The sequence below is a fragment of the Delphinus delphis genome, chromosome 15 (assembly GCF_949987515.2).
Source record: "Delphinus delphis chromosome 15, mDelDel1.2, whole genome shotgun sequence".
Taxonomy (NCBI): Eukaryota; Metazoa; Chordata; class Mammalia; order Artiodactyla; family Delphinidae; genus Delphinus; species Delphinus delphis.
In genome coordinates, this window is record NC_082697.1 from 70,500,494 (window position 1) to 70,520,350 (window position 19,857).

General features: G+C 41.3%; 1 protein-coding gene across 1 annotated transcript in view; it reads right to left on the bottom strand.

Moving 5' to 3' along the window:
- Positions 1–10,509, bottom strand: part of NSMCE1 (NSE1 homolog, SMC5-SMC6 complex component) — a 33,038-nt gene extending 22,529 nt beyond the window's left edge. Inside the window, exons 1-2 of the mRNA XM_069541412.1 lie at positions 10,451–10,509; positions 2,964–3,110 (exon numbers count right to left, since the gene is read on the bottom strand). Of these exons, the coding sequence (XP_069397513.1) occupies positions 2,964–3,078 (115 nt within the window). The 5' untranslated portion in view covers positions 3,079–3,110; positions 10,451–10,509. The remainder of the gene's footprint in view (positions 1–2,963; positions 3,111–10,450) is intronic.
- Between the last annotated feature and the right edge of the window lie 9,348 nt (positions 10,510–19,857).

Sequence of the window (19,857 nt, forward strand, 5' to 3'; positions counted from 1 at the left end):
TACCTCTCAAGAGATCACTGTCCTTCACTAACTAATGACCGGTGTTGCATGTTTTTGTCCATTTTTTTATTGTTTCAGACAGGAAGGTAAATTAGTCCCTGTTACCCTATCTTGGTCTAAAGTGGAAATCCTCAAATCCAAGTCTTCTTAACCACCACTCCCCAGGCCTCCTGTACTTACTCCCATCAAGGGGGCTTATACTGGAATCATCTGATTCCGTGTCTGATTCCAGGTCTGACTCACGAAACCCAAGGCGAAGCAAAAGTTTATCTCTGTGTCAAGTTTATCTCTTGCACAGAGGCCTGGCCCACTGGAGAGTCTCAGGAAATGGTGCTGGATGGCCACATGCTTGTACACAAGCCCTGGTTCAAAATCTAAGGTGCTCCAATGCCAGGAAGAAAGGCCAAGGCTTTATACCAGGACATCAGAAAAAAATTGGAATTCTTCACTAGCCAGAGATGTGGGAAATTGGTCTTCCCCTAATGACAGTAAAAGGAGAGCCCAAGCAAGAGCCCAGAATAGGAAGTGCTTTGACAAAAGGGACAAATGCTCTGGGAAACTGAAACTTGCAGTTTCAAATACTCCTTTGTTTCATCATTCTCTGGGAACCTAAATATTTTTCTAGTTGGTAAAAGGGGAATTTCCTAGGAATCTCTTCAAAAGATAGGAGATTAATAATATTGGTCTTACAAGTTTTTACTTAATTTTAGATAATTTCATTCTATCATCCCTCAGTTTAAAAATCTCTCAAATAACATTAACACTTGGAAACAAGCTTTTCTCTCTCTCTTTTTTTTTTTTAATGAACGATGGGAGAAAACACCTATAGTTCTATCCTGACTACCCTAGCCATAACCATATCTTGATGCACAGAAATGGTACATAAAGTGTGAAGAATAAATCAATTCCTAGACACATTTTACAGGACTTTCCTAAATTAGGTCATGACAACTTTAAAGGTCAAATAAAGGCAAAACCACTTTCATTCTTAGTGCCCAGGCATCATACAGCTCCTTCCAGTGAGCTCTGAAACTTCCCCTCAACAATAAAGCTCACACTCAGGACTCAGATGAGAAACTAAAAGGGAAAAGGAACTGTCACGTAGGTAAAATTAAGAAAAGCATGATTCTGCCCATCACTAAAGGACATTGAGGGCCAGGTTTAAAGTCCTGCTGTGTTTTTTTAAAGAGCAAGAGAAGGTAGCTTGACAGATGTAATATTCCCTTTCCATAAAGGAGGCTCTCACCAAAGACCCCAATCCACCACAGTACAGGCAGTTAGAGCAAACATATTTTCAGCAGAAGGAGAGTCTCAAACACAGCAATAATTATGTCACTCTCCTGCTTCAAATCCTTCTAGAAGTCTGCAATATCCACAGAATTAAATTTAAAAAAAAAACCCATTACTATGGTGTACAATTATGAGCTCTTCATAACCTGTAAACCTACGTACCACAAGAACCTGTTCTCTTCCCACACGGCATATGTTCTTGTCCAGAGTTTCCCAAGGTTTGTAGGTCAATTAAGTTTGGAGACAGAAGATTAAACAGAGTTTAAAAGGATTCCTTACTGTAGGGCCCCTCCAAGCTTTTAATTTGTTGATGCGCGCCATCCAGCTCCCAGAATTTCCCGTGAACACCTCACTGGAGCAGCCGCTTCAAACCCTGCCTCTTCTCTACATGCCACCCTCTTAAGTCTTCCTTCTTCTGCACATCAGGAAGATACTGCTTCTCTCCTCACTGTCTTCCCTCTTACTGCCCTCCCCCCCTCAGCTCCTAGGGATCTGGCTTCTGCCTCTGTCAGGCCACAGACTGCAGTTCTCGAAATGTGTCACCTCGTCTTGGGTCCCTTCACCGGTGCACCCAGGGCCCCTCCCACACCTTTCCCCACCCCTCTCGACTTAGCTGACTACTTCTTTTGAAAATTAAAAATACAGAAAGACAAAAACATAGAATAAAAAACAAATACTTAAATTCCTGTTAATCAGTCAGAAGGACAACCATTAGACTATGCTGACAATGCCATGTTTGTCTTTTTTTTAATAAAAGAACAAAACAGGGTAATGATGAAGTATCCTTTGATTTCTAGTGACAAAACGATCCCACGCCTCCTCTCCCCAAAGGCAAGCACACTTATGGTGTACTGCACATCCTTCTAGAATCCACTTTTATATTTTTACACACAGATGTATGTATTCATGAACAATAAAGATCGTGAAGTTTTACAAAAACACTTAGCACAATGACATCATACAATAGGTATAATTTATCAACTTTCTTTTTCACTCAACAAGATCTACCCATACTGACACTCAGTCAGTAAGATCTACCAACATTGATTTCACTGATCTATCAAAATGGATCCTCTTGCTTCTACTGCTACCTCCAGTTATTGAAACCAGGCCCTGTCTCTAAGTGCTCCGCATGTGTTATCTTACTTACCCCTCCCGACAACCCACTGAGAAGATGCTCCCAATGCCCACAGCTGGCACAGGGCAGGGATGGCCCTTCACCGATCTGGCCAAGTCCAAGGCTGTGCCCTTCACCCCTGTGCTAAGGTGCCCTCTTCCTATCAATAGCCAATGCAGCGCCTTCTGTGCCAGGTGTTTTGTATGTATTATGTCTCTTAATCCTCTGAACCACCCCAGGTATGAAGTACAAATGATTATCCTCATTATAGAGATGAAGCAACTTGGACTGGAGAAGGTGCTAGAGCTTTGGTGTGAACCATGACTATCCAGCTTCAGAGTCCAAGTTCTTAGCCACTGGGCTAAATTTCAGATTTACTTTAAAAAAATAAAAAGTTGAAGATGAGATGAGAAAGGTGGGCTGGCATGAGATGGTGAGAGACTTGAACGCCCAGGTCGGCAGTATCGGTTGACTGGGTACATGGTGTTAGTCCAGTGTCACTAGTCCCTGATCACACGGTGGCAGAGCAGCCTGGGAACAGGGAAACGATACTCACCGCCATGGACCTTATAGCAGTGCTTCTGCAAGCGCTGGACGTCCCACTCCTCCAGCACGCCGTGAGTCATCAGCAGCTGCAGGAACCGCCGGTGGACATCAGTCATGACGTCCATTCTCCTCGTGCTGCCCTGCACGGATGGAGGAACTAAAAAAGAAGCAAAGGCAATCCAGTCATGTCTGAGCACCAAAAGCAACGTTCCACGGTCCGTTCCAATTTACATTAACAGATAAAAGTTTGTTATGGTTTTTAAAATCTAGTTCATCACGCCGAATAGTACAAAGATGAAAAGGACACGAGTCAGGGGTGAGGCAAATTAGTACTGGGCAGTGGTGAGAAGTATGGACTCTGGAAGCAGCCAGAAAGCCTGGATTCACAGGCCGCTCCACCACTGAGGTGTGTGAAACGGGGACACTTAACCTCCACGTGCTTCAGTTTCTGATTTGTTAAGTGAGAATAGTGATAGAAACGTCTTCACTAGAATTACTATGAGGATTAAATGAGTAAATACACATAAAAGCCTATAACACTATAAGTGGAGTATAACCTTTAAAAATTGTGAATCACTCTGTTGTACACCTGAAACTTACATAATATTGTGTATCAACTATACCTCAATAAAAAAATACATATAAGAGCCTGGTAACAGACTAGACACTAAAAAAAAAATTTGAGCTATTTTTACTAGTAGACTTCTGGGTCTGAAACTTGGCTCAGCCTCCTACCAGATCTATGGCCTGGGATAAATTTAGCTGAGGCCCCATTTCTCACTATAAAATCAGAATAACTTTCACTGCTTAGAGAACTACTAGTAAACACTTAATAAATGCTAGTTTCCTTCTCCTTTCCCAAACCACTAATAAAACAACTGTCATGCTAGGACTGCAAGGTGTTTTTCAACATCTCCTGCTCTCTACTAAAACGCTAACTTTCCACAAAGATCAGAGCTGATAAAAGGACTGCACAAGCCCTGATCAAAAAGCCCTCCCCGGGCTTCCCTGGTGGCACAGTGGTTGAGAGTCCGCCTGCTGATGCAGTGGACGCGGGTTCGTGCCCCGGTCCGGGAAGATCCCACATGCCGCGGAGCGGCTGGGCCCGTGAGCCATGGCCGCTGAGCCTGCGCATCCGGAGCCTGTGCTCCGCAACGGGAGAGGCCACAACAGTGAGAGGCCCGCGTACCGCAAAAAAAAAAAAAAAAAAAAAAAAAAGCCTGCCCCTGCCACAGAGAGGTGGCGCAGTGCAGCAGCTAAGACCTGAGGGCGAGAACTAGACAGGTAGCTTTGAGACCTGTGCCTGCCAGACCCGCCTGATCTTAAGAATCACCTAACCTGCGTATTAAAAATGCAGACCCCCAGGTCTTTTCTGGAGGTTCTGACTGCAGAGGGGCTTGAAATTCTGAGGTTTTAACATCCACTTCAGGTGATGCCATGATCTTATACGAAAGTCGCTGTTACCTTAAGCAAATATAACACAGACACATTTTTAGCTAATATGCTTAATCTCAGTCTTTTCTTCTATAAAATGGGGATAATACGATCTTTAAAGAATAAAATGCAGTTTAAATGAGATATGACTACCAAGGATTTGCCAAGAACTAGCTCTAGGAGATACGCAAAAAGGCTAGTTACTGCTCTTTTTAAATGGCATCATCAGCTGGGCCTCAGAGCTGGGAAGATGCACCATCTCATGACCGGCTTCTCTGACTGCCTGCTAGCTCTCCTCAAGAATATCTCACCAGCATCTCAACCTCAACCAATCCTAAACCAGACTCATCTCCTCCTTCCTCAACCCCTTCCTCCCCCCGAGTCCTCTTCGAGAATCATCTGGTTTGGGTGTTACAGTCCACGCAGACATACAGACACCACAGACCTGAGCATCAAACCCTGATCATCCTCTCCTCTGAGGCTGACTAGATCCAGCCAGTCCCCAAGTCCTGCCAAGTCTATTTCCTATCACTAGGATCAGGTACCTTCATTCATCCATTCTATTTTTAGGTATTGAGTACCCCTTATTTGCCAGTGATTGTTCCAGACACAAGAACAGAATACGCTGGGCTGAGGAATTTGGACTTTTACCCTAGAAACTCTGGAGATTCAGGCTTTCCAAACTAAGGGTCTTTAAGTAGATGACAGAGCCAGGCTGTCAAACCAGATCAAAAACTTGTCAAATTGAATCATTAATAAAACCTAGCTATATGACATAGAAGTTACCTCTAAAACATAAGAATGCCAAAAAATTTACAGTAAAAGGATAGGAAAATATACACTCTGTGAACTAACCAAAAGACAGCTGATGTGGCTATATCAATATGACACAAAATAGACTTAAAGGCAGAAAGCATTACTAGAGATAAGGATGGTCCCCATAAAATGATAAGAAGGTTCAGTTCCAAAGAAGCCATAACAATTTTAAATATTTAAGCACATAATAACAGAACCTCAAAACAGTTAACAGACCTACAAAAATAAACATACAAATCCATAACCATAGTGGGAGATTCTAAGATATCCCTCTCCATCATTGATAAATGAACAAAAAAATGTTGTAGAGAGAAGATTTGTAAAACACAACAAAAAACTTAATCTGATGGACATGTATAAAACATTGTACTCAACAGCTACAGAATACACAATCTTCAAGCATACCTGGAACAATTTTGCAAATTGCCACATATGGGTCAGAAAGCAAGTCTTAGCGAACTGTAAAAGACTGGTCTCATACAGAACATGTTCTCTGACTGCAATGCAATAAAGGTGGGAACCAGAAAACAGAAAGAAAAGTAGAAAAACTGTTTAAAATTTAAGAAACACACTCTTAATCCTTTATCAAAAAGGAATTGTTAATGGAAATCAGAAAATATTTTGAACTGAAAATAAAATATTACACATAGAAATTGGTGGGAGGCAACTAAAACAGTAGAGAGAAATTAATAGCCTTAAATGTTTATATATAAATATATATTTTGGGGGGGGAGGGAGGCGTGAAAATTAGTGAGTTAGACAGCCATCTGAAGCTATAAAAAGAATAACAGCAAATTAAATCCAAAGAACGCTAAAGAAAGAAAATAATAAAGACCAGAAATTAATGAAATAGAAAATAAGTGCATATCTGAAAAGATCAATAAAACCAAAATTATTCTTTGAAGGCACTTAGTAAAAGTGACAAACCTCTGACAAGATTTTCCGACAGAAAACTTATAAATAAATAATATTTGGAATGAAAAAGGGTAACTAATTGCAGACACAAACATTTTAAAAAGATATTATAGACAACTTAAAATAAGCTGTATTTTAAATATGTACAAAGTCATAGGAAATTCATTCTAAACTGACTAAAGATAATTTAAAAACCTAAACAATTTCATAACCATTCAAGACATTTTATGGGAAATTTATCTTCCCACAAAGAACACTTCAGGTCCCAATGGATTTATCAAGAAATCCTACCAAACATTCAAGAAACAAATCATTTCAAATGTTACATAAACTATCCCAGAGCCAGAAAAAGAACAAACCATCCCCAAAGCATCTGATGAAGCTGATGTAAGTTGGGCACTGAAACCTAACAAAGACAGCAAAAGAAGGTAAAATGAAAATCCGTTATCTTTCATGAACAAAGCAAAAATGTTAACATACCGAACCTAGCAATGTAAAAAGGACAATATATTGTGATTTATCCCAGCAATGGTTAAACATCTGAAAGTCCATCAAATGTCATAAAAAGAAACAAAATTGAGTTCTTTACAGTGAGCAGGATGGACCTAGAGTCTGTCATACAGAGTGAAGTAAGTCAGAAAGAGAAAAACAAATACCGTATGCTAACACATATATATGGAATCTAAAAAACAAACAAAAAAATGGTTATGAAGAACCTAGGGGCAAGATGGGAATAAAGACGCAGACCTACTAGAGAATGGACTTGAGAACAAGGGGAGGGGGAAGGGTAAGCTGGGAAAAAGTGAGAGAATGGCATGTACATACATACACTACCAAATGTAAAATAGATAGCTAGTGGGAAGCAGCTGCATAGCACAGGGAGATCAGCTCGGTGCTTTGTGACCACCTAGAGGGGTGGGATAGAGAGGGTGGGAGGGAGACGCAAGAGGGAGGGGATATGGGGACATATGTATATGTATAACTGATTCACTCTGTTATAAGGCAGAAACTAACACACCATTGTAAAGCAATTACACGCCAATAAAGATGTTAAAAAGGGCTTCCCTGGTGGCGCAGTGGTTGGAAGTCCGCCTGCCTATGCAGAGGACGCGGGTTCGTGCCCCGGTCCGGGGGGATCCCACGTGCCGCGGAGCAGCTGGGCCCGTGGGCCGTGGCCGCTGGGCCGGCGCGTCCGGAGCCTGTGCTCCGCGGCGGGAGAGGCCAGGGCAGTAAGAGGCCCGCGTACCGCAAAAAAAAAAAAAAAGATGTTAAAAAAAAAAGTCATATGTCAATAATATCTCAATAAAGCTGTGGCGGGAGAGAAAAACCAATCAGTGTGAGCCACCACATTAATAGAAAGGAGAAAAAGCATACCATCATCTTAATAGATGCAGAAAATATAGTTGATAAAATCCAACATTTGTTCATACTAAAAACTCTTTAACAAACTTGGAATAGAAGGAAACTTCTACAAAAACCCACAGCACACATAACACTTAAGGATGAAATGTTCAAAGCAATCACTTTAAAATCCAAACTGATCCAATGCAATTGAATCAATACAATTCCAATAAAAATCCTCACAGGCTTTGTGTACATGTCTGTGTGTGACTTGACAAGATGGTTCTAAAATTTACATAGAAAATGTAAAGGCAAAGCAGCAAAGACATTCTTAGAGAAGATAAAGGCAGGAGGACTTGTCCTACCCGGTACCACGACTTATTATACAGGTAGAGTAATGAATAATGGGTGATAATGGTACAGAAATGGACAAATAAGGCCAATGGAACAGAATAGACAACTAAGAAATAGAAATGGGGCCCCGCATACCGCAAAAAAAAAAAAAAGAAATAGAAATGTATACATATATGGATACTTGGTATGTTGAAGAAATGGAACTCCAGATCAAAGCAGACTTTTCAATGAAAGGTGCCAGAACAACCCATTATTCATATGTGAAAAAAAATAAAACTAGACCCTTCCTTCACATTATGCACAAAACTCAATTCTTGAGGATTAAGGTCATAAGAAAGGAAACACAATAAAACTTTTAGACAACAATATAGGAGTATATCTTTATGACCCAAAGGTAGGGAAAGCAGAATTTCTTTAAAAGATATGAAAAGTACAAACCATAAAAGAATATACTGATAAATCCGATTTTGTTAAAATTAAGAACCTCTGTTCATCAAAAATACAGAAAGTGGGGGAGAGAGAGACAGAGACAGAGAGACAAAAGACAAGCTCAAACTGGAAGGTATCTGAAACACATTTAAGCCACACACAAAAGATTCAGAATATATAAAGAAATCTTACAAATCAGTAAGGGGAAGGCAATGTAAGAGAAAAATGAGCAAGAGAAAATTTATGAAAAGAATGCACAAATGACTAATAAATACATAAAGAAATGTTCAATGTCATCAGGCAAATGAGTATTAAAACCATAGTGATTAATATCTTACCCGTCACCAGAAAGGCATACATTCTTAAGAATGGCTGAGGCTGAAACTTTCATCCACTGCTGGTAGAGTATAAGCCCTTATAACCACTTCAGACATTGATTTGATACCACTAAAAATCTGATATCCCCAGAAATCTACTATTAGGTATATACCTTACAGAAACTTCCACGTTTACCCCAGGAAGTATGTTTATGAAGCATGATGTAATAGCAAAAATCTGGCAACAGTATAAGTGCCAGTCAACTGAAGAACACCTACATAAAGCCTTTCTAATCATACCATGGAATTCAAAACAGCAATGAAGTAGAGCTACTCATAGTAACATGGATGCATCTCATAAATGTAATGTTATGTGCAAAAATCAAGTCACACAAAATATATATTTGGATCCCATTTATATAAAATCTAAAAACTAGCAAAACCGTACACTGCATTCATGAGCGATACATAGATACTAAAAAGTACAAGGAAAAACAAGGGAATGATAACACAATATTCAGGGCAGTAGTTATCTGTAGGGAGGGAAGAAAATGATTCAGTGGCGGCTTTGAGGATATGACAATGTACTATTTCTTAACTTGGTGGTGTGTGGATGGTGTTCACTGTACTTTTGTTCTTCAAACTTATATCACACATTTTTATAGGTGGGTAACTTATCTTAATAAAAAAAAAGAAAATTATATAAGTATGTTAAGGAACAGCCAAAATAAATGTTAATAAGGAGGTATAGAACAGTATACAATGCTATAATTTGGGAGAAAGGGGTGGGAAAATGAGGGTGAAAGATACTTATAGGCTTGTTTATGCAGAGAAGTCAGTAGTCTCTATGAAAGGGGGGGGGGTGTATCACCATTCAAATAATTTAAAAATAGAAATATTTGTGGAATAAGCAAATCTCAAACATAACTATCTGTGCCAAGTGCTAGACACAGTATTAATGTTCCACATTCACAGTCTCATTTCATCCTCCCCAGAACCTTATGAGGAAAGCATTACTGACCCCATTTTACAGATGAGGAAACTGAGGCTGAGAGGGCACAAGGCGACACAGCGTTAGTGATGGAGACAGGGAAGTGACCATACAAAAGCAGGGTGAGGAACTGTGGCAGCCTCAGTCCGAATTAGTGAGAAATATGAGTGAACGATAAAATTATGATCCAGATCCCTTATCTGCAATTTTCAAATCTCAAAAGATCTCAAAACTAATCTTTTAAGTTTCAAAACCTGACCTAAGGTGAGACTATTTATGGTTGTTGTTTACCCCTTTCGCGTAAATATGCACATATTTAGCTGTGAGAAAAGTAATGTATTTGATCACAAGACATTGCCCCAGACCCCGCTGAAGATATGACAGAACATATAATATATGCGCCATATTACCTTTCGAAAATCCGAGAAATTCGGGATTCTGAACACATCCAGCCTCAGGGCTTTAAAATAAGGGGCTGTGGACTTGTACAAAGTAAGAAGTTCTGTACCCAAAATAGAGGGGAAGCACAGAGGCCGGCGAGACTAAGAGGGTGGTCAGTGAAGGCCCTATTTTACGTATTCAGTTTAGACAGAATTTTGTATTTTGCTTTTTCAACTAATATTATGATTTAAAGTATTTTTTCACCTCATATTACGTTTTTAAAATGTCTGTCTGCGTGTGATGGACGAGCTTCCGGTCTACCTAGCTCTGCCGCCCCTCACCAGTTTCCCCATCAGGAATTGAGAAGCCCCAGTCCCCGGGCCTCGGAGCCACACTGTGGCACAGCACGCGGACCGACCCCCGGGGCCTGACCCCCCCACCGGCCGTCCGCCCCTCGCCTTCCTGAGCGACACTCTTCCTTCCCTGTCAGCCTCGCGCCCCCGCGCCCCGATTACCCACCACAGCGCTCAAGCACAGCCCACACTGCCGGCGGCGAAGGCGAAAAGGCGGACTCGGCCCCTCCCTCGGGGCGGGGCTAACGCGGACGCGGCGCTCCCATTGGTGACTGTGGCAGATTTGTCCCTCCCACCGGGTGACTCACTTCCTGTTCTCCAGCCCGCGCCGTTGCCTTGGAATCGCGGGATCCGTCCGTGAGGGCGGGAGTTAGCGCATCTAAGCGGCTCTCGGTACCTTACAGGAAAGCGCTTCCGCTTCTCGTCCTCCGCCTCCCGCTCCGCAGTGGCACTACGCGGCCCAAAAGGGGGAAGAGCAAGAATGCAGTATGCCCTCTTCAATGGGCGCGATTCCGTGGGCACAAGTTAGTGCCCCGTCCCGGGCCTCAGTTTTCCCATCTGTAGAACTGACAGTGTGGCCTCATGGTCAAGAAAGAGGCCTCTGTTGTCTTATAGAGTGCGCTAGAATCCTGACTGTCACTTACTAGTTGCCAGATCTTGGGCAAGTCATGGAGCTGCACTGAGCCTCAGGTTCTTCTTCTGTCTAGTAGGGATAATAATAGTCCCTATGAAATAGTGTGTTTGTGAGGTTTTAAGAGATAATGGGACATGGAAGTGCTGATTAAATGTTAGCTACTGTCCTACCTGGGCATTGTTGTGAGAAGTAAATGAAGTTATTAACAGAGGTGAATGGACTGTTTTGCGTCTCCAGGGCACTCATTTTACAAACGTTTGTATTCCAGTCCCTGGTCTGAGAGCTGGTCGTGCAGTCTAGCAGGGGCAACAGGTAACAGGTAACTAATTATAGACCAGTAGAAAGTGCAAGTGTCAATCCCTGTGATGATATCTTCAAGTCCCTACTTGGCCGGTTACCACTCCTGTGGTCTTGGGCAACTTCTCAGTCTCTCTGGACCTCAGTTTTCTCATCTACTGCGGGAGGAAACCAGCAGAGTACTGTGGTTAAAAACTTGAGCTCTGGAGCTGGACTGTCTGGACTTCAAACCTGGTTCTTAAACTCAGAATCTCTGAGACCCAGGGCAAAGTACTGAAGCTCTCTGCCTCAGTTTGCTGCCTCTATAAAGCAGGATAATAATAGCACTTTGTTGATAGGATTGTTGTGAAGATTGACTGAGTTAATACATGCAAACCACTCAGAGGTGTGTCTGGCACATAGTAAATCCTCAATAAATGTGAACTTCCATTACTAATACAGTACCTTGTAAATTGTCCTAGGGGCAGTCGAGTAAGAAAAGAACAGCCCTAATGAGACCATCCATGTTTTATTTACTCTGCACAGTTTTGGCAAACTTTCAATTCATAACCTATATTTAAAGTTGAGGCATTTCACGTAAAACCCTAGGGTATCTGACAGCTCTTGAAAAATGGGGCACTGTAGTGGCAATCAGCCAGCATTCTCCCATGGCAGTGCTTGTTCGGAGCTTGGTAGAGACTGCACCCCTTCGTAATGAATTGTGTGTTTTCCTGGTGTGTGGAGGGATAAAAACTGAGGACCACGAGTAGAAAACGCTGGGGACATTTCAGGATCAAAGGGACAAGAAAGAAGGTAGAAAGACCAGAAAGAGATTCAAAACAGAGTGGTATCAGGGGCAAAATAGGTAGGAGAGAGTTTTGAGAAGCAGGGAGTGGTCGGGATCTTCAGCGCTCTGGACAGGGCAAGAAAGGTGTGACCCGAGTTTAGAATTTGATGGCCAGTTAGAGCCCATAGAGAGAGGAAGAAGCTAGCTTGGCCTCCAATAGGAGTGGATGCACGGAAGCTGAGGTCGGGGGTGCTGACTACTTTTCGGAAGGATGGTTTGGGAAGGGGAGACACAGGAGCAGAGGGGAAAAGTAGAATAAAAACAGGGGAGACAGGAGAGGATGGGGTCAAGGACATACGGAGACAGGATTACTTTTATCTTAAGGAGGAAGAGAGACGCTCTGAAACAGAAGGAAAGGAAGTGAAAATGTTTAAATAAAGGCTCACCCCTGATGTCTTCTCTTTTCTCCATAAATTAGCAAACTATCATTCTGCTGAATAAAGGGGCTGGGGAGATGCTAGGGGACTTGAGGGGGTCAAAAGGTTTGGAACAGAGGCCGAAGTGAGTGCAAAAGTGAGGTTCCAGCGAAGGTTGAAACCTTAAATGTGTAGACGGGACAGTCGCTTACCCGGTTCCCCTCCCCCCCATTCCCCCCCCTCCCCCCCCCCCCCACAATCTCCCATTCGCGTGTCAGGGGCCTCAGAGCAGAAGCTAAGTGTGGATTCATCCTGGGGTGGGTCTTGGTTGGGCATATGCCACTGATTCTAGAAGGCAAAGCAACTGGAGGCGTTGGTGGGAGGGCCTTTGAAGTGATCCACCATGGTGGGCAGGCAGAGGGAGGGAGGAGGGAAAGTGCTGAGAAATTGACGTGGAGGGTACTGCAACCAGAGGCCTCAGTGTGGCAGGCTGGGTTCAGGAGGAACAAGTAGTGAGTGAGGATTAGAGTTCATGATGAGGGAGTGAGTAACCCACCACTGGGTGACTGTCCTGTTCTCTGGTTGACTCCATCCTCAGAACACAGCCCATTCTCTGGTTGACTCAGTATCTATCTAATAGGACCTTTGCGTTGTCAGGCATTGGACTGTCTGCTACAGGACAACTCTGACAGCTCAAGCATTTCTTCTGAAAGTTGACCCTAAAAGATACAAGAGCTACATGTCTGTAAATGTGTTGTATCAAAGGAGGGTAACTGAGGGCTTGGCTAAAGAGGAAGCTTGGGACCACATCATAGGCTAAGGCAGTGGGTCTTTAACCCGAGGACCACAGAAGCTCTCAGAGAGGAAGTGATGAAATCAATTTTGTACTTTAGACAAAGAACATTAGCACATCTGTTCGTTTCAAACACAGTTGAAACATTTACAGAAATTTACTATGCACTGGCCCAGCAAAGGAAGCTTAAATTCCAAAGAATCTACAGACTGTATTCACAAACCGCAACAAAGTAAAATGAAAAATCAACAACAAAAAGAGAGCCAAAAAGAAACCTATTCAACTCACAAGAATACACCTTAAATTAGTAACTGCAGTTGCTTCTCAGGAGGGGGCCAGCAAGACAAAGTGATTTGTTTTTTTATCACCTGCATCTTTTACTTATGAAAAGTAAAATTGAAAATTATCAGCATACATTTGAGTTTTATTTCTTAAGCTGGGTATTCATTATATTATTTTTTTATATCTTTTTGTATTTTGAAAGATTTTATAATACATTTTTAAAACAAAAACAACAGGGACTTCCCTGGTGGCGCAGTGGTTAAGAATCCACCTGCCAATGCAGGGGACACGGGTTCGAGCCCTGGTCCAGAAGATCCCACATGCTGCAGAACAACTAAGCCTATGTGCCACAACTACTGAGCCTGCACTCTAGAGCCCACGAGCCACAACTACTGAGCCTGCATGCCACAACTACTGAAGCCCACGCGCCTAGAGCCCGTGCTCCGCAACAAGAGAAACCACTGCAATGAGAAGCCTGCGCACCGCAGTGAAGAGTAGCCCCCTCTCTCTTCAACTAGAGAAAGCCCACGCACAGCAATGAAGGCCAAATGCAGCCAAAATTTAAATAAATTAATTAATTTTTAAAAAAGAAAGAAAAAGAACATACATTTGGTAACTGAAGAATACACACGGCTTGAAAAGAAAACCAATTAAAAAATTATAAAATATTTAGAAATGAATGACAATAAAAGCCTGACATAAAACTTGTGAGACATAAAACTTGTGGGATCTAACTAAAACAACAATTAGAGGAGGGATTTATAGCCTTAAGGGTACTTATTACAAAGCAAGAAAACAAAATTTAAGTGTTGCATATAAGAGGTAGAAAAATAAAAACTGAAGAGACAACAAAAGGGAAAGCAACTTTTCAAAAGCAAAATGAGAAGAGTAAAATGAAAAACAAAAGAAAATGAAGTTGATTATGGAAATCAAAACCCGACGTTCTGTTAAAGACAAATAAAATAGACAAACTCCTAGTAAGACTGATCAAGAAAATGATACACATAGGCAATGTTATAAATGGCAGAGGAGACACCAGATAGAATAAAAATGTTAGAAAACATCGGAGTACATAATGAACAACTTTATGCCAATACATTTGAAAACCTAGATAAAAGGTAATTTTTGACAAAATTACAAAACTTGGTCCAAAAAGAAGAGAAGTAGATGAACAATCATCAATGAACTTGAAAAGGTAGTATAGAAGACTGGCTCCAACTGCCAAAATGCCTAGACCGAGATAATTTTACTGGAGTGATACACAAAAAATGCGAAAAACAAAAAACAGAACAAAACTGTATCACACAAACTGCCCTGGAATGTGAGCAAGATGGAGTAGTCGATCCAACACATTCTATGAGGCTAGTCTAAACTTGACACCAAAATGAGAACAGCAGAATTAAAGAAAATGTCAGCTCCATCTATAGTACAAACATGGTTGCAAAAACTGAGTCTCCCAGTGTATCTTCCAGAAGAGGAAATTCAAATGGCTGCAAAATGTGTAGAAAGATGTTCAACCTTATTATTACTTGGAAATAAAAACAAAGAGATACCGATTTTCCCCCATAAGAATGACAAAACGTTGCCAAGGGTGAGAGGAGACCAGTATTCTGGTACGTATATGGTGGAGTTGTAAATATTATAGCTGCTCTGGAGAGCAATTTGGTGTTACTGAAATAGAAAAAGCTCATCTGTCAGCTCCACTTCTAGGAAATTAACTGGAGAAAGCTTCCCTTGGGCTCTTCAGGAGGTTTGCTGTCACAGTGTTGGCAATAGAGGAAAAAAAAGAAAACATCTTTAACAGGGAAATGAAAAAGCAAAATATTCACGTGCAATAGATAATTGTGTAACAGTAAAAAGGATGAATTGACTCAAGTATTTCCGCGGATGAATCTTAAAAGCATAGAATGGCGTGGGAAAAAAGCAAGATACAAAAGGATGCAACAGGATTAGCATTTATGCAAAATTGATGAAATGCATAATGGGAATAGTTTATATTTCCAATAGATAAATATATGCATATAAAAGTATTTTCTTTTTAAGGATTGGAAATATTATCACAAAACTGTTACTAGAGGGGCTCTAGGAAGGGGGAAGGGGTGTGGGATGAGGTCGAAAATAAAGAAGTCTTGAGGTTTATCTGTAATATGATAATCTTAAAATAATAAAACCATATATTCATATATAGAGTTTGTATAATTTTGCAAACATCCCCTTTAACAAAGGGGATAGAGGTAAATGTGCCAAAATCTTAACAGTGGTTAATGTTGGATGGTGGGAAAATGGATGACTGTCATTTTTCTTCTCTTTCACTTTTCTGTATTTTTTAAAAATTTCTAATAGAAAGAGTGAAAATAAAAAGAATGAAAACCACATTTTAATTTTTTAAAGTACATGGCAATAAAGGGAGAAGAAAGTAGAAAGGTTAAACCCTTTTCATTTTTTCATGACAGTCCTCGTTAGCATCTGTTACTCACATAATTTGGAGATTCATTACATTTGAAGTTTGATCTGGTGGAGGTAATGGGTATGAATTTGTGGAGCAGAAAGGGAAAGTGATTCCCCTCTACTCATCCCTTATCTTAGAAGGATGGAGACAGCCCCCAAAGGTCAGCTTTAAAAATGATCCCTATTTAGAGTCCAACAGTGGACTGGGAAATGTGCTTGCTGCTGGACAGTGTAGACTGTTCAATCTTCATAAAGGGCAATTTGGCTGTGCCCATGACGAGCCTAGACATATCATGTTCTTTGACCTCATAAGTCCACTTCTAGGAATCTGAGGACATAATCAGAGACTCACACAAAGGTTAATGTACAAAGAAGTGCATCATAGCCTTAATTCCATCAGAGGAAAATAGCAACAATTTAAATGTCTCCATATAATTAAAAAGGAGAATGGTTGGCATAAGTTAAAATTCTGCAGAACATTATGCAGCCTGAAAATCATGTTTTCAAAGAATACTTGAGGTCAGAAAAAAAACACGATGCAGAATATTTTCAGAGAAAGAGAAAACTAGAGAACTAGAAGAATATATACTAAAATATTATCGGTGGATATCCCTCATTGGGGGGATTACGGGTAAATGTTTTTTCGTGTCACTTTCTTATATTTTCCAACTTTTCTCGAAAAGCATGTCTTATATTCATGAGAAATATTATTTTTCAAAATAGAGTCTGTGATCATGAAGATTTTAGATATAATGAAATTGACACTATAAAAATTGGGATCTAGTTACAGCCATATTTATCTAGCATCATCCAAGATTTGTTATACAGAAAGGAATTTTCCATATAACTAGATTATCCCTTCATACACTAACATTTTAAAAGTTTTCTCTTTTCTGTATTAATAATTCTAAAATACTTATCTGCCATTTTAAGCCAATAACAACTTTTCTTGATGAGTACAGGGAAGCTTTTGAGGACAATTACTACTTCTAGGGCTTTTTGCCTTTGCATGAAATACCCCAAGTTTGTAACTGTAGCATCAGCTGTTTACAATATTTCCATCTTCTTCCCTCTGTCAAGCTACCAGCAGTCCTAACCTCTTCTTGTAATTGCCTTCTTTTAACGTCCCCTGGCCTGAGCAAATAAATGTTGGAAAAGTGGCAAATAATAATAAGAAAGCTAAATATTAGTAAAGTGAACACATTTAGAATTTGATACACCTACTTTCTCAGGCCTCTCTTTTGCCTGTGTCTGAGTGATTTTCAGATAAGATTCAAGGTCATAGTGATTTCCTAACTGACTTAAAAAGAAAACTTATCAAAGGTTGAATTCAGGGCAAGCTGATCAAAACTCCAAATCCAGCATGGTCTCCAGTAAGCCTTTTGAGAGCTCTTGAATTGCAGTGACTGTTCTGATCACATAAGGAACATTCTACATTTGCTCTTCCAAGGTGGTCCATGTACTAGCAGCATCAGCATCACCTGGGAGCTTGTGGGACATCTCACAGCATGAGTCTGAGGCCCCACCCTGACCTACTGGAGCAGAATCTGCATTTTAACAAGATCCCCAGCTGAATCACGAGCACATCAAAGTTTGAGCAGGACTGATTTAGAAAACATTTAAATTTATTCACACGTCCCATGGCACAGGCTCTTAAAGGTTATTCCAACAAAAGCATTTTCTCTCTCTTTTTCTCACTGGGAACAGGTTGTAAATCATTTTCACTTTACATGTGTTTCTTTTAAAAGGAAGAAAAGTGGAGAATTCCTTCTCCATGGTTCTTCCTCATGGGTTCAGCAACCTCTTGGGACACTTTTATTCTGATTTGAAAATTATTAATTCCTTTGGGAATGATAGACAAATATTTCCAAATTGCTGCTTCTCTCTTTGTCCACAATACAGTGTTAGACATCAGGATTGGGGGAGGGGTGGGATGGGGAGATGAAAACAAAAAACCCTACATATAGTATCTGTCATGAATTAAGAGCCTAGTGAATATTATTTTTGTTCTGATGTTTCAAAAGTATTTTATTCTTTAGCACTTAATAAATTTTTGAAGTTATGAATCAATTATAATATGATCGAAAACATATATATACATATACATTGCCACCATCATCATAAAAATAGAGGTAAAATCATATTTTTAATCTCTTAATTAAAACTCACTTGAAAATAGATTTGGAAGCCAAGATTGAAAAGAATGTATCTAGTTGACTCATCAAATTTTTCATTTTCATTCAACTTTTGCATTCATCCTAGCAAATAACAAACAAAAAGCTGAAGAATCAACTCTTGCACTGAACAGGGATGAGAGCAGCTTGGGGGACCCAGCTGGCAGAAGCTATGAGGATGCAGTCAGGCTGCCATCCCTTTGGGGTTTCATGTCACCCATCTCAGGATTTGTACTGGAGGGAGAGAGCAGCTGATTGGCCCCAGTCAGGTTTTATGTCCCACCCAAGGCAGAGGTGAGTGGACAACTTGATTGACAGTTTCACCAAAAAGGAAGGAGGGGTCATCCATCCAAACAAAATTGGTGCACTGTTACAATAGAAAGGGAGGGTGCATGCAGGTGGGCAAAAACACACACCTGCTCCAGAGCTGATCCAAATACCCAAGTATTCAGGGTGGACATAATCGAGAGGTTTTAAAGAGGTGACATTCAAGATGAGCCTTGAGGATGGGATAAACGTGATGAGGAGGAAACCGAATCTAGGCCAAGTGTGGATGCAGGGGTAGTATCATCTGCAAGAAAGAGGAGACTAGTTGAGTCTGACTAGAAGTGATTTTCACTTACTTTTTCACCCCATCTTGCCAGCTTGTCTTTGCTCCACTGGGTGTCAGTTCAGGAGACACAAGCGGGTGGAGGCTGGTGGGAATGGCTCACCCTCCAACACGAGTTGGGCACCTTGGTCTTCTGTGTTGACTGAGATTCTCAGTTCTCCTCCACATGGCCTCTCCTGGGGCTCACTTACACTGCCTCGGGCGCAGTGGTCTCAGCGCGGTTGGATTGCTTATCCCATGGCTTAGGGCTACTGAGGATGTAACAGTGGAATCTGCTGGGCCGTCTTGACCCAGACTGACAGCATCAGGCCCTCTGCAATCGAAGAATTAAAGTATTTGACAGGACCCGTGCAGGTTCAGAGTGGGAGGGGGCTGCACAAGACTGTGGATCCTGGGAGATAGGCTCCATTGGGGGCCGTCTTTGGAGACCAGCTACCATGGAGGACATACCTACTCTTGGCCTTCTTACTCCCAGCCTCCAGCATAAGGTATGTGGTGAGAAGTGGGTAACATTGCAAGAAAGATGAGTGCAGTGAGGTCGTCTAGGCCTCAAATGTCGGCCTAAAGAGTTTAAACTTCTAAACCATAAACGAGGGAATTCCCTGGCGGTTCAGTGGTTAGGACTCTGTGCTTTCACTGCTGTGGGCCCGGGTTCAATCCCTGGTCGGGGAACTAAGATCCCAGAAGCCACATGGCATGGCCAAAAATGTTAAATTAAATAAAATAATAAAAAATAAAACATAAATGAAAATGATGGTGCTGGTTGGGGGGAGGGGGCAGGGCGAGCAGAGGTCTTTCTCTTCATGGGCCTCTTTCCAGGTTTCCTCTGTATGTCTTATTGGTCAAAACTGAATCACATCACCACCTCTTGGTGCAAAGGAGCCCAGGAAAGTGAGAATCTGTCAAAGAGGGTTAGGACTGCTGTTTCTGGCTTCAGTCAGTCATGATTCATTCTTTAGGCATGGGCCATGGCAGCTTGAATGAAGTGAGAGAGAAGAAGGGGTGCTGGGTAGGCTATAATACAGGGGCTACGACCAGCAACAAAAAGCAATTTGTTGCTTTAGTTCATATGAGAGGGAGTTAGGGCCTGGACAAGGGCAGAAGCAGCAGGGAGAGGGAAATAGGGCAGATGTGAAAATGAATCCAGGAGTGG